A 13,106-nucleotide genomic window follows, 5' to 3' on the forward strand; every position below is an offset into this window, starting at 1 on the left:
CTGAGCATTTTTTCATGTGTCTGTTAGCCATCTATATTTCTTCTTTGGAGAAATGTCTATTCATATCACTGCCTGTTTTTAAGTGGATATTTGGTTTTGGGGTATTGAGTTGGTAAGTTCTTTATATATTTTGGATACTAACCCTTTATCAGATGTGTCATTCACTCTCACTTCCTAACCCACCATCTTATCCTCACTGCAAACAAGCCACCCTCTTTGTTCATGAAAGGAAGTGCTTCAACTTCCTCCCTGCCCTGACCTTTTCTCCTTTCTCAAATCTAGCTATATCTTCTGTGTCCAAATGTATGACCATTCTCTGTACCTTGTATTCCATTTCTTCCTGACTTTTTAGGGACCTCGGGTGCTCAGATATACTTTATCTTGCCTGGGTCCTCAACTTCCTTTCTTTCCTCTTCTAGCTCTCTTTCTCTTGGCACCTTTCCTTCTGTGAGCTCAAGCCTCTTCTACCCCTCCCCGCTACCTCCTGTTACCCTATATTGCTGTGAACTATCACAGCTAAGCTGGGAAAAAATAATCTACATGGTGTCCCCACATCCTTGCCATCCCATACACCTCTGGTTTTCCTTCTGACATTCTGAGCAGCCCATCCCAGGCTCCTCTGAAGCCACTTTTTCCAGGAGTTTATTTCTCCATCTTCTCACCATACATCCCACTGAGTTATTTTCAGTGTTCCCAGACTCCTACACCTTTTCATATGCTCTCACCTCTGCTTGGAACATCTTTCTCCTCCTTTTACACCTTTATATTCCTACACCTTTCTCCAAGGCTCAGGGCAGCATTCAGCACCCATGCAGGCTCTGCCAAAGCCACCAGAAATTTGGATCCTTTTGCATTCTCTTATGTCATTCCCTGCTTCCCTTTGCTCTTCTACACACATGACATGTAATGCCACATTTAACAACTAAAACAACTCTTTGAGGAAAGTACTACTATTATCTCACTTATGCAGATGGGAAAACATACCTATATGCATTAAGTAACTTTGTTCAGAGTTATAGAGCATTAAATGAAAAGTACAGGTTTGAACTCAGGCAGTCCTACTCTAGAACCCATACGTCTAACACCCAATCACCACCATGCTCCACCCTTAGCCTCTGAGTTTGTCAAATGAATCAGTGTTAGTCTTTCTTTAAAAAAAAAAGATCAAAAGTGAAACAAGTTTTTTTTTAAGATTTTTATTTATTGATTGATGAGAGAGAGAGAGACAAAGACATAGGCAGAGAGAGAGAGACATAGGCAGAGAGAGGAAGCTCTCCTGCAGGGAGCCCTATGTGGGACTTCATCCTGGGACTCTGAGCTGAAGGCAGACACTCAACCGCTAATTCACCCAGGCATCCCAAAATTGAAACAAGTTTATTTTTTTTAATTTTTATTTATTTATGATAGTCACAGAGAGACAGAGAGAGGCAGAGACATAGGCAGAGGGAGAAACAGGCTCCATGCACCGGGAGCCTGATGTGGGATTCGATCCCGGGTCTCCAGGATCGCGCCCTGGGCCAAAGGCAAGCGCCAAACCACTGCGCCACCCAGGGATCCCCAAGTTTAAAATTTCATACCAAAGATTTTCAAAACTACCGAGGCAGCACAAACCTAAATAAGGCCATGGCATTCTCAAGGAAGAAGAAAAGTCTGGAAATGATAATAACAATATGTAACCACTTTTAGGATTTAGAAGGCTCTTGACTTCATCATCTCATTTTATCAACTTGTGAAATATATTATGATTCCATTTTACATATGGGCAAGTTGAGGCTGGAATAACCAGCAGCAGGATTCTGGGTTTTATATTCTATTTCTTCTGAGGTACTTGCCCTCAGGTCTGAGCTGAAATGGAATAGTAAATTGGGAATATGGTAGGTTCTTGAAAAGAAAAACTAGGAAAGTTTTATACTATTAATAACTACTTATTTACACAAGATTTCTAATGGAGTATGGGATCAATTTCTAGAACTAAGGGGCCACACCCCAGGAGGCTCTAATCTTTTGGGAGCTCTACTGCAAGTGTCAGACCTAGGATATACCTGTCTAAAACCTGTTCTTGGAAAAAGTCAACCTCCATTTCTATATAATTCATCTAAGGGTTTCTAAAATTTGTTATTATTTTTAAAAGACTATATATTTACTCATGAGAGACACAGAGAGGCAGAGACATAGGCAGAGGGAGAGGCAGGCTCCCCATGGGGACCCTGATGCAGGACTCAATCCCAGGATCCTGGGACCACGACCTGAGTCAACCACGATCCACCCAAGTGCTCCTAAGAGTTGTTTTTATATGGTTCCCTTACTCATTGCCTTCAACAACAGTCCAATACGTTGTATAGGAGTTTAATGAGTTCTTGAGTAGGAATCCATAGTTGAGTTTTAGAATTTCTGAATTCCCTGTAAGTTATATTCAGAAATACATGCGCAAATAGGAGCATCTGTGTGGCTCAGTCAGCTAAGCATCTGACTCTTGATTTCAGCTCAAATCATGATCTCAGGGTCATGAAATCAAGCACCCCCCCCAGCTCATCAGGGAGTCTGCTCCAGCTTCTCTCTCTCCACCTTCCCTTCCCCTCTTGCTTGCACACTGTAAAATAAATGAATCTTTTAAAAAATACAAATTCAAATATACACAGTAGTTTAAAAAATTATTGTATACTTTCATTTTTGAGGAGAGGGTTTGTAGCTTTCAACAGATTATCAAAGGCCCACTCTCCCTGCGCCAAGATTAAGAAGCATTATTTAGTGATGGAAGCTAATTTTGATATTAGCCTAAAAGCCAGACACATTATAAGGGAAATTTGTCCCCTCCTTCCCAATACTGCAATTACTATTTTCCCCTTGCCCATACAATAGCTTAAGCTACATTAAAAGAATTTTATGTTCTCAACCTCATTTTGAATTTTCCACACCATAGTTGCCCAGATAATTGAGAGGTGCCTGGTACAGAAAGCACAATAATCCCTTTTTTATAACAGATTGTACATCCCATAAGTGTTTTAGTTGGTATCATTTTATTTTTTATTTTTATATTTTTAAGGTTTTAAAAATTTGAAATAGAGATAGAGATATAGAGTGAGAGACGGAGAGAGAGAGGAGAAGCAGGCAGAGGAGCAGAGGGAGAAGCAGGCTCTCTGCTGAGCAGGGAGTCCCGTGTAGGACTCACCGGGACCAGGAGATCATGACCTGAGCTGAAGGCAGAGGCTTAACTGTTTAACCGCCACCCAGGCGCCCCTATTTTTAATCTTAAGTAATCTCTAAGCCCCACGTGGGGCTCCAACTCCTGATCTAAAGATCAACACTCACATGCTCTACCAATAGAGCCAACCAGATACCCCTTTAACTGGCATATACTTTTTAAAGATTTTATTTATTCATGAGAGACACAGAGAGAGGGGAAGAGATTTAGGCAGAGGGAGAAGCAGGCTCCTCGCAGGGAGCTCGATGCGGGGACTCCATCCCAGGACCCCAGGATCACGCCCTGAGCCAAAGGCTGATGCTCAACCACTGAGCCACCCAGGTGTCCCTAACTGGCACCATTTTAAAATTCCATGTTTTGCCTGAACTAACAGCAACTGAAAGTATTTTGGGAGTTTCAAGATAAGTCAACTAGGGATTGAAATATAACTTTTGAGTAGAGCTGTGTTGTCTAGTAGGCAGATGAATCATGTGCTTTAAGGTATCAGCAAAGCCTGAGCAAGCCAATTTTTTAAAATAATATATATCTTGGGAAGCCTGGGTGGCTCAGTGGTTGAACATCTGCCTTTGGCTCAGGGTGTGATCCCGGGGTCCTGGGATTGAGTCTCACATCAGGCTTCCTACATGGAGCCTGCTTCTCTCTCTGCCTATGTCTCTGCCTCTCTCTCTCTCAGGAATAAATAAAAATCTTTTTTTAAAAAATAATATATATCTTAAAATATATTAACCACAGGAAAAATAGCCACAGGCAAAATTAGAACTATGCTGGATTTTCTTTTGCTTGTTACCCTCTTAGATCTGTTTAACTTTATTAAATATGAGGGAGGTGGGAACGCCTGGTGGTCAGCGGTTTAGCGCCTGCCTTCCGCCAAGGGCGTGGTCCTGGAGTCCGTGGATCGAGTCCCGCATTCCTGGATCGAGTTCCACATCGGGCTCCCTGCATGGGGCCTGCTTCTCCCTCTGCCTGTGTCTCTGCCCCCCCCCTTTCTCTCTCTCTCTCATGAATAAATGAATAATACCTTTAAAAATAAATAGATAAATAGACAAATAAATATGAGGGGGGTGGAGGGTGTCCTTTATCTTTTCAGAGATTAAAGTCTTCTTGGCTTTCCCTTTCATACAGTATTCATAATTCTCTCCAAAGCATTTTATTCTCTGTGCGTCACAAGATTGTAAGAGAATCCTCAAAATGGGAAACTTAAGCAAAGTATTAGCTAAAGATGTGCCACACTGTTCTAAATGCTTCTACGGTCATCAATTTAAAATTCACAACAGCCCTATGAAGTAGGGACCACTCTTAGCCTCCCATTTTATAACTAAGATAACTTGAAAGGGGTTTTTTCCAGTAAGGAAGAAGAGATGTGGGGGGGCGGGGTGCGGCGGGAGAGGAGCGGCTCAAGGACGTAGTGTGAACCTGGTCTCTGAATCACTAAGCAACTCTGTTTCTTGAACTCTCAGCACTTTTTTCCGGTCTCGAGTAATTAGTTATTAAGAACGGAGTCGATCAGCCCAGGACTCCCTGGCCGGTTTCCTAGTTGCTTGTTGGCAGAGATCCCCACCATCCCTCTTAAGCAGACCCCATCTTCTCCGGAGCCAGCCCTTATACAGAGCACTAACCAGTTTGGGAAACCTTCGCCCTTGTCATCCATTTTGCAGGTGTGTGTAGGGACGACGGCTGCTGGCGGGTCTGCAGCCCCCAACCAACGTGTGGGCAGGCGTTTCTGGCCTCGCGGGGCGCGCGCCCCGGGTGTAGATCGGGTGTAGCTCGCTGGGTGGGAAAGGGAAAGTCACTGTAAGGGAAGCCTCGGCGGTAACCGCAGCGCCCGGCCTCCGCGCGACCCGGCGAGGAACAGCGAGCTGTTCTGAGTAAAATAAGGAGCAGCACTTTGTGACCTGAAACACCCTGGTTCGAACTTGTAGCTAGAAATCCTGTGCGGCTTTAAAAGGCGAAGGGTTTGTACAGCGGAGGACGGAAACGGGAGAAATGTCGCTTTAATCGGGTTAACTGGCTCCGAGACCGCGTGCGCCTCCGCTGGGGGGGGGGGGGGCGATGGGCGGCGGGGGGAGGGGGTGATGGGGGACGGGGGAGGGGCGGGGGGCGATGGGCGGCGGGGGAGGGGGGTGATGGGGGACGGGGGAGGGGCGGGGGGGCGATGGGCGGCGGGGGGAGGGGGTGATGGGGGACGGGGGAGGGGCGGGGGGGCGATGGGCGGCGGGGGGAGGGGGTGATGGGGGACGGGGGAGGGGCGGGGGGGCGATGGGCGGCGGGGGGAGGGGGTGATGGGGGACGGGGGAGGGGCGGGGGGGGGCGATGGGCGGCGGGGGGAGGGGGTGATGGGGGACGGGGGAGGGGCGGGGGGGCGATGGGCGGCGGGGGGAGGGGGTGATGGGGGACCGGGGGAGGGGCGGGGGGGGCGATGGGCGGCGGGGGGAGGGGGTGATGGGGGACGGGGGAGGGGCGGGGGGGGCGATGGGCGGCGGGGGGAGGGGGTGATGGGGGACGGGGGAGGGGCGGGGGGGCGATGGGCGGCGGGGGGAGGGGGGAATGGGGGACGGGGAAGGGCGGGGGGGCGATGGGCGGCGGGGGAGGGGGTGATGGGGGACGGGGGAGGGGCGGGGGGGCGATGGGCGGCGGGGGGAGGGGCGGGGGGTGGTAATGGGCGACGGGGGGAGGGGGTGATGGGCGACGGAGGAGGGGCGGGGGGGCGATGGGCGGCGGGGGGAGGGGGTGATGGGCGACGGGGAAGGGGCGGGGGGGGGCGATGGGCGGCGGGGGGAGGGGCGGGGCGCCGTGGGCGGCGGGGGGAAGGAGCGGGAGGGCGTTGGGCGGCGGGGGGAGGGAGCGGGGGCGCAATGGGCGGCGGGGGTGGGGCGGGGGCGCCATGGGCGGCGGGGGGAGGGGGGATGGGCGACGGGGGAGGGGGAGGGGGGGGGGGGGCGGCGGGCGGCGGGGGGAGGGCGGGGGGGCAGCGCCCGCAGCGGGGAGCGCGGGCGGGGCGGAGCGCGGAGCGACGCGGCGCGGGGGCAGCTGTGGGGCGGCCCGCGGCTCCCTCCCCCGCGGCTCGGTCGTGCTCCCCTGGGGGAGCCGTGGAACCGAGACGGCAGAGGCCACGCGTGGGGCGACTCGTTTCGCAGCGAGTTGAGAGCGGAGGGCGCTCTCCTGGATTGAAAGAGTCGGGTTGGAGGAGTGGAGGGGCCGAGTCTGGGGGCCGCTTCCGCCGGCCCGGAGGAGGGGAGAGGAGGGGAGAGGAGGGGCGGGCGGGTCACGAGAGGCTGGGGCGGGCCGCGGGCGCCCGACGGCCGCGGAGGGAGGGAGCCGGGGCCGCGCTCGGGAGCAGCATGGAGCCCTCCGCCGACTGGCTGGCCTCGGCGGCTGCCCGGGGCCGCGCGGACGAGGTGCGGGCGCTGCTCGCGGCGGGGGCGCCGCCCGACGCGCCGAACCGCCTGGGTCGGAGCCCGCTTCAGGTGGGTGAGCGCGCGGGCGGCGGACGACCTGCGGCACCGGGTTTGTGAGGGAGCCCACCGGGTCTGCGGGGCGCTGCTCGGGACGGGAGACTCCCCGGTGAGGTCTCAGGTGGAGTCTGGAGCCCGGAGCGTCCAGTGTCCGTGTCCTGGGGGCAGAGGAAGCCGCGGGGGGGGGGGGGACGGGAGATGGGGAGGCACGTGCGGGGCAGACGTCTGGTCCGAGATGGGGAGGGGGAGCCTGTTGGTGTTAATACGGCCCGGGGTGTGCTCTCCGTCTGATACACAGTTACGAACGTAAAGCAAGATTTTAAGGAAATGGAAGATTTGTTGGGCCCACTAGGCCGGAACTCATAGACCCCTGAAGGGAGCTGATCATCTTCTTTGCTAGCGGCGATTGTACTGGAAACCTTCTGCTGTGTAAATTGAATAAATATTCATTGAAATTGTTCAGAAGCAACTGCACATTGTGTTTATTTTTGCTTTAACCGTGTATGGCACATCTGTGCTTGTGAGAATTTCGGGAATACAGACAGACATATATGAAGAAAAACAGTGTGGTCTTGCCTGAGATAATGCCGTCGATTTAGCTACCATTTTGAGGCTACCTCCTATTATTTTTGTTATTTTTAACTTGCTATAGATTAACGCAGTTGAGAGAGTTTTCGATTCCTCACGGTTCAGAAATGTGGTTTCTTCCCTCCTGACTCCGGGTGGGGGTGGGGGTGGGGGTGCCGGGTATTTGCTGCTGTTGTTTGCCTTCACTAAATTCCTAAATCCAGGCTAAAAAAAACCCCCCCAAAACCAAAAAACCCTATTTCTTCCTGTTCGTCACCACCCTAGTTTTATTCCCAGTGTTGACAATGATTTTGGATTCTGAAAAATAAAATGTATGTGAAACAAAGGCTCACTGCACAAATTCAAGCATAACAAGACAAAGGAAAGTAACTGTACCTGCAATTGCACAGATTTCACCAGTCATCTTCCTTTCCTGAAACAATGCTACATAGGATAAGTTTTATGTACCTTAACATACATATATAAAAATAAAAACAAAATGCCTTAAAACTTGAGATTATTTGGGACTTTAAGTGTGAAGAGATTTTGAGAGTAGAGAGGTTGTGTGATGGTAGAAGAAAACCATGAGTCCTTTAAAAAGAATGCATGCATGATTTCTCATTTCTCAAAGATTTTGCTCAGAGACTGAGTGTGGCCTTGAAGTTTGGAATATGTTAGAAGAGACTTTGTTTAAATACAAAAAAAAAAAAAGTTGGATAATTAGTTTTAACAATTTTTTTAATAGGGAAAATAAGAACATATAGAAAAGAGTGCATGGTTTTGGTTTAGAACCCTAACCAAACTTGTGTTTAATACAAAACTAATTAGTTTATAGAAAATTATAATTACTTTAAATATCTTATGAAATGGATTTAAGCACTCTACAAATATTCATTTAATCGATTCTTTTTCTTTCAGCTTTGGATTGCTATTTAGATTTAAGTATTTAAGTGTTAGGTTTCTTTCATACTTTAATACTGCAAAATATAATGAAAACCTTTAAAATCAGTTAAGTGTATGTTACCTTACATGGGAAAAGAGACTTCGCAGATGTTCCTTGGCTTAGAGAAATAATTATTTACGTTTAATGCAGAATGTAATTAAAAATAATTCCTTTTTATACAGTCACTATAAGTCTAGCTAATATAATCAAATAATGGTTAGCCTAAAAGAAAATTATCTACCACTGCCATCTGCCATGTAACATTCAAATTGTAAGGTTGCTGTGATTGTAGATACTATTTAAAAATTCCTCTTTGGTAATGACTTTGTTTCAAAGACGATTTATCAAACAAATGAAGGGAGCACCTCCTGTTTAATGAACTCTGAGTATATAAACTTGGGAAGTTTCTTAGTTTCCTGTTTCTGCTGTAACAAATTACCACAACTTTTGTGTCTCAAACCAACATAAATTTATTATCTTATAGTTCTGGGGGTCGAAGTCTAAAATGGATCCACAGTGCTGCATTTCTTTTGGAAGTTCTAGGGGAGAATCTCTTTCCAACTTCTAATGGCCATCAACATTCCTGTGCTCATGGTCCCTACATCTTCTTCTCTCTGACCTCCATTCTTAGATCTTTCTTCTGTAACCTTCTCATAAGGGAATTTGTGATTACATTGGGCCCATCCTGATAATCCATGTTAATCTCTCTCAAAATCCTTAATTTAATCACATCTGGGAAGCCTCTCTTCCCATGTAAGGTATTATATTCACAGCTTTCAAGTGTTAGGTAGTACACATCTTTGGGGACATTCTTCAGCTCATTATGGGAAGGAATTTGGGGGCTGGTTATAGAACCCTCATTTTATACTTAGAGTGAATTTTAACATTCTGGTAGGCTAAGTGTATATTAAAAGTGTTTAAGAATTAAAGATTTGTTGTTGTTTTCACTTTCACTTTTTAACAATTATTATGTCCTGGGCTTGGATATACAACAGAAAACCATACAAAATCTCTGGGCCTTACATAATTTTGTATCAAAATGGGGCGGGGGGGGGGGAGGGCTATAGGAGGTTAGGCTATAGTTCTAGCCAGTTCGTCTCTCACTCTTTTGCTATTGTCATGCCTCTGACAGACAATAGGGTGTGGCTGGAATCCGCAAAAGTTTGGAGAATATAATGGAATTCAATGTGGACAGAAAAATGGAATGAGCAGAACTGTCTAAGGGAGCTGGTAACTGAAAGCAAATAGAATAAATAGACGCCGTGGCTTGTACTGGCATCTGCATGGGGTAGGGGCTTCACAAATAGGTTCTTTAAACTTGCCCCTGCCCCCCGTCCCTGTCCTGACCACTCTGCTCTCCCGGCAGGTCATGATGATGGGCAGCACCCGCGTGGCCCAGCTGCTGCTCCTCCACGGCGCCGACCCCAACTGTGCCGACCCCGCCACCCTCACCCGCCCTGTGCACGACGCGGCCCGGGAGGGCTTCCTGGACACGCTGGTGGTGCTGCACCGAGCCGGGGCGCGGCTGGACGTGCGCGATGCCTGGGGCCGCCTGCCCGTGGACCTGGCTGAGGAGCGGGGCCACGGCGCTGTCGCTGCGTACCTGCGCGCAGCCGCGGGGGGCACCGAAAGTGGTAGCCACGCCCGTACCGAAGGTGCGGAAGGTCACGCAGGTGAGGTGGCACATCTGAGTTGGAACTCGGAGAGCTTCTGCAGCCCCGAGCACTCCTTTTTCAGAAGAGAAAGCTGATTCTAGGAGAGCAAGGTCTTGTGTCTCGCTGCAGCTCTCACACTGCCAACCTGTAGGACAACCCGACTGTCCCAATCGCGCTGCCCTGCTTGCGCTGCGGATAGGAAATAGCTTAGAGGGATTTCCGCACGTTAAAGCCCATCTCATAAATCGTGCCCTTATTTCCCCCAAACACTCACCCTTCCCACAGCTCAGGGCCTAGACTGTGGAATATTGACGACTCAGGAGGCTAGAGGTCTAGTGACCCCCCTCTTCCTCCAGACTAGCTGGCAGCAGCATCCATTCAGCTCTCCTCAGTTTCCGTATTAGCGTATCTAGTAGCAGGACCAACCCCATAAAAAGCCTTTACGCAAGGCATCACCTGGCAGAAATCTGTCCTCCCCCCACCACTGCAAAATTTTACTAAATTCCACCTTCTGCTCTATCCCGAGTTGTTTTCCAGAGCTGCCAAGGGAGAGAGACCTCTCCCACCCTGGCAGTCTGCACACGGGGATTTGCTACACTCTCTGAGAAGCAGAGACCCTCTCTTAAGCTTTTTCTTCTCTGCGAGAGAGATCGCTGAGACGGGGGAGATGGCCGTGTGATTCTCCTCTCCTTCTCCTTCCACAACCACAAGGCCTTCTTCTCTTGGGACCCCTTTCTACACCTCCACTCCTGCCTTCCTGAAGTGTACCCACCTCACTGATCTTTTTCTGAAGGGAGAACCATTAGCTATATAAGAAATTAACACAAATATTTAAGGTAAACCATGGCTGAGAAGATACTGAGATCTATCCCATGTTGGCTCAGAATCGGGGCATTAGACCCTCTGCACCTTAGTTGGGCGTGAGCGAACAGAGCAAAGAGGCTCGCTCTGGGCCCTAGACCATTGAGGTAGCGAGTTTTGTGTCTTGGAGGTGAGAAGCTCGCCAAGATCTCCTTTAGCCTACCCAGCGAGCGCGCGCTCTCTCAGCCCCAACTGAAGTTCGCCTCCAGACACAGCGCGGGGCAGGGACCAAAGGTAGGGCGGGTTGCGCCGAGCAAGAACTGGGAGGAGCTGAAGAGGCGGAAGGGTTAGAGGACTGAACTGGGCCACCCGCAAATAGATAGGGTAACCCTTTATGAGCAAAATTAAGATTTGACCCAAGCACACAAGTCTACCCACGCCTTTCTTCCTACCTTCCCTTCCTCCTCTTCATCGTACTACGCCTTTCAGCTCCATTTAAATGGGACTTAAAGTGAATGAGACAAAACAGGAGTCCTGCCCTCATGGAGCTTACATTCTGGGAAACACACTTTAAGCAATACACAATGTATTTTCACAGAGTTAGTTTGTAAAAACCAATGTGATGGCTAAGAGTCAAGTCTGAATGGGAAGAGAGGCTCAGAGGGGTCAGAGAGCCCGACTGATGAAATTAACCACTGGGGGCGGAGACACTCTCGAGCGCAAAGACCCTAGTGGCTTAGGAGGACCGAAAGGCAGGCTGGAGCGCGCACACAGCCAGATCAGAGAGGAGGGCACAGAGGCCAGTTAAAGTTCCAGCCAGTAGTCAAAGAAAGGGTGTTTGGTCGAAACGTGGATTTGGTTTGAGAAACTTTAGGAAGACATTAGTGGGTTGGGGAGAGGGAGCCTGGAGAGAAAGACAAAAGGACTGGAACCGAAGGTTCCCATCCTGCCCAGGCGCTCGTGAGCCTCAGGGGCCCCCTGCCTACGGTGTCGCCGAGTCGCTCGCGCATCAGGTGCAAGAGATGCCTGCGGATACGCGAAGAGCTAGACGGTATTTTCGTGGCCGGCGCCCGGCGCCGCGTGGGTCAAACCCTCAGCACGCGTTATATACTGGGGTTTTCCGGCCGCAAGCCCGTGGGCGGCGTGGCGCGCCCTCCGTGCCCCAGCCTGGCGGGCCCGAGCTCGGCGAGCCCGAGCAGCCCGCCGCGCGGTGGACGTGGTGCGCTGTTCGCGACGCTGGGGAGTAGGGCCGCGGGCAGGGTCCAGCCTGGAGGGACAGACCCTGTGCTGACGGGTGGTGGATATTGAGAGGCCAGCGAAGCCTCACGCATATGTGTTTGAATACCAGGTGGAAGACTAACGGGAGGAAGGCGGGATGGATCGCGGAGCCTGGACTTCGAGGTTCTAATGTGTTTTTCTTTGTGCAGACAGCCCGGACTTCAAGAATCATTGAGCTCTAAAGACAGATCAAGTGGTTTTGATCTTCAATCAACAAAAATGAATTACCCCACCCAACCCAACTCTTCCCTGCATGCTTGCCTTTATCAAATACCACTTTTTAACACTGTAGACAGTGTTTAAAAAAATCAGCCTTCCCTTTCCCTTAAATTTCCATTTGTATTTCCATTTATATATTGGTATATAAAAGGTAAAAAAAAAAAAACAGTTTCTGCCTTTTTATTTTTGGGTCAGAATTCTCTGAAGCAAGTCCGTAGGCCCTGAAAACACATCTATGTGGGCACTTCCCCCTTCCTCTTTCCAGCCTCAACACCCTGCAAGGCGCTGTTGTTATTACAGACATTTAGTGAACTAAGGATACGGAACTTAAATGGGTTACATAGCCTTTCCTTGTCCAACTGCCATCAAGTGGTAGTGCCAAGGTTCACCTTAAAAAAAAAAAAGGTGTGGTTACTCATTTGTTCAGACAATATTTATTGAGCACCTATTAGGGCACCTTGTCATGAGAAAGGAGGGGACAGGCATCAACTAATGAACATACAAACACATGACTAAAAATTTAAACATCAATTTCATTGACTGGAAGATAGTATTTTTTTTCTAAAAGGTAAATGGATGCTGCAGTAAGAGTACATAGCATGGATATTAAGACATCTGGATTTCAGATGATAAACTGTCAAGAGCTGGATCTTTTAAGATGGATGAAATGGGGAAGAGAAACTCCAGGGAGACTTCAAATTACCAGACTCACACTTGGCCTTCTACTACTTATTTGGCTGTAGGAGATGAGCCTCTCAAGATTTGGGGTATTTTGCCCTAAGCTCCACAGAAATATATGACAGAGTGGTCCACAACCACAAAGCCAGCCTCTGCAGCCTGCTTGGGGGAGGGTGTCTGACCCGAGCTGCCCCCACCATGCCCCACCCAGCTCTCTAGAACTCCCCCACATTGGCTACACAGGGCTGTGAAGTAGCTACTCACCACCACTCAAATCAAAAGCAACTCCAGCTTCTCTGCCACAGCAGCAG

The 13,106-nt window shown here is 49.6% G+C and overlaps 1 protein-coding gene across 8 annotated transcripts in view; it reads left to right on the plus strand.

Moving 5' to 3' along the window:
• Positions 1 to 12,251, plus strand: part of LOC121495863 (cyclin-dependent kinase inhibitor 2A-like) — a 32,331-nt gene extending 20,080 nt beyond the window's left edge. For 5 of the 8 annotated variants that reach the window (XM_041763910.1, XM_041763906.1, XM_041763908.1 and 2 more), the window contains 2 exons: positions 9,531 to 9,837; positions 12,052 to 12,251. In XM_041763910.1, coding sequence (XP_041619844.1) covers positions 9,531 to 9,837; positions 12,052 to 12,080 — 336 coding nt within the window. In that variant the 3' untranslated portion in view covers positions 12,081 to 12,251. Of the gene's footprint in view, positions 1 to 4,802; positions 4,858 to 6,522; positions 6,667 to 9,530; positions 9,838 to 12,047 lie in introns of those variants that run through there. The other 3 variants (XM_041763913.1, XM_041763909.1, XM_041763907.1) reach the window with 3 other exon arrangements.
• Positions 12,252 to 13,106: the final 855 nt, after the last annotated feature.

The sequence above is a fragment of the Vulpes lagopus genome, chromosome 7 (assembly GCF_018345385.1).
Source record: "Vulpes lagopus strain Blue_001 chromosome 7, ASM1834538v1, whole genome shotgun sequence".
NCBI classification, from domain to species: Eukaryota; Metazoa; Chordata; class Mammalia; order Carnivora; family Canidae; genus Vulpes; species Vulpes lagopus.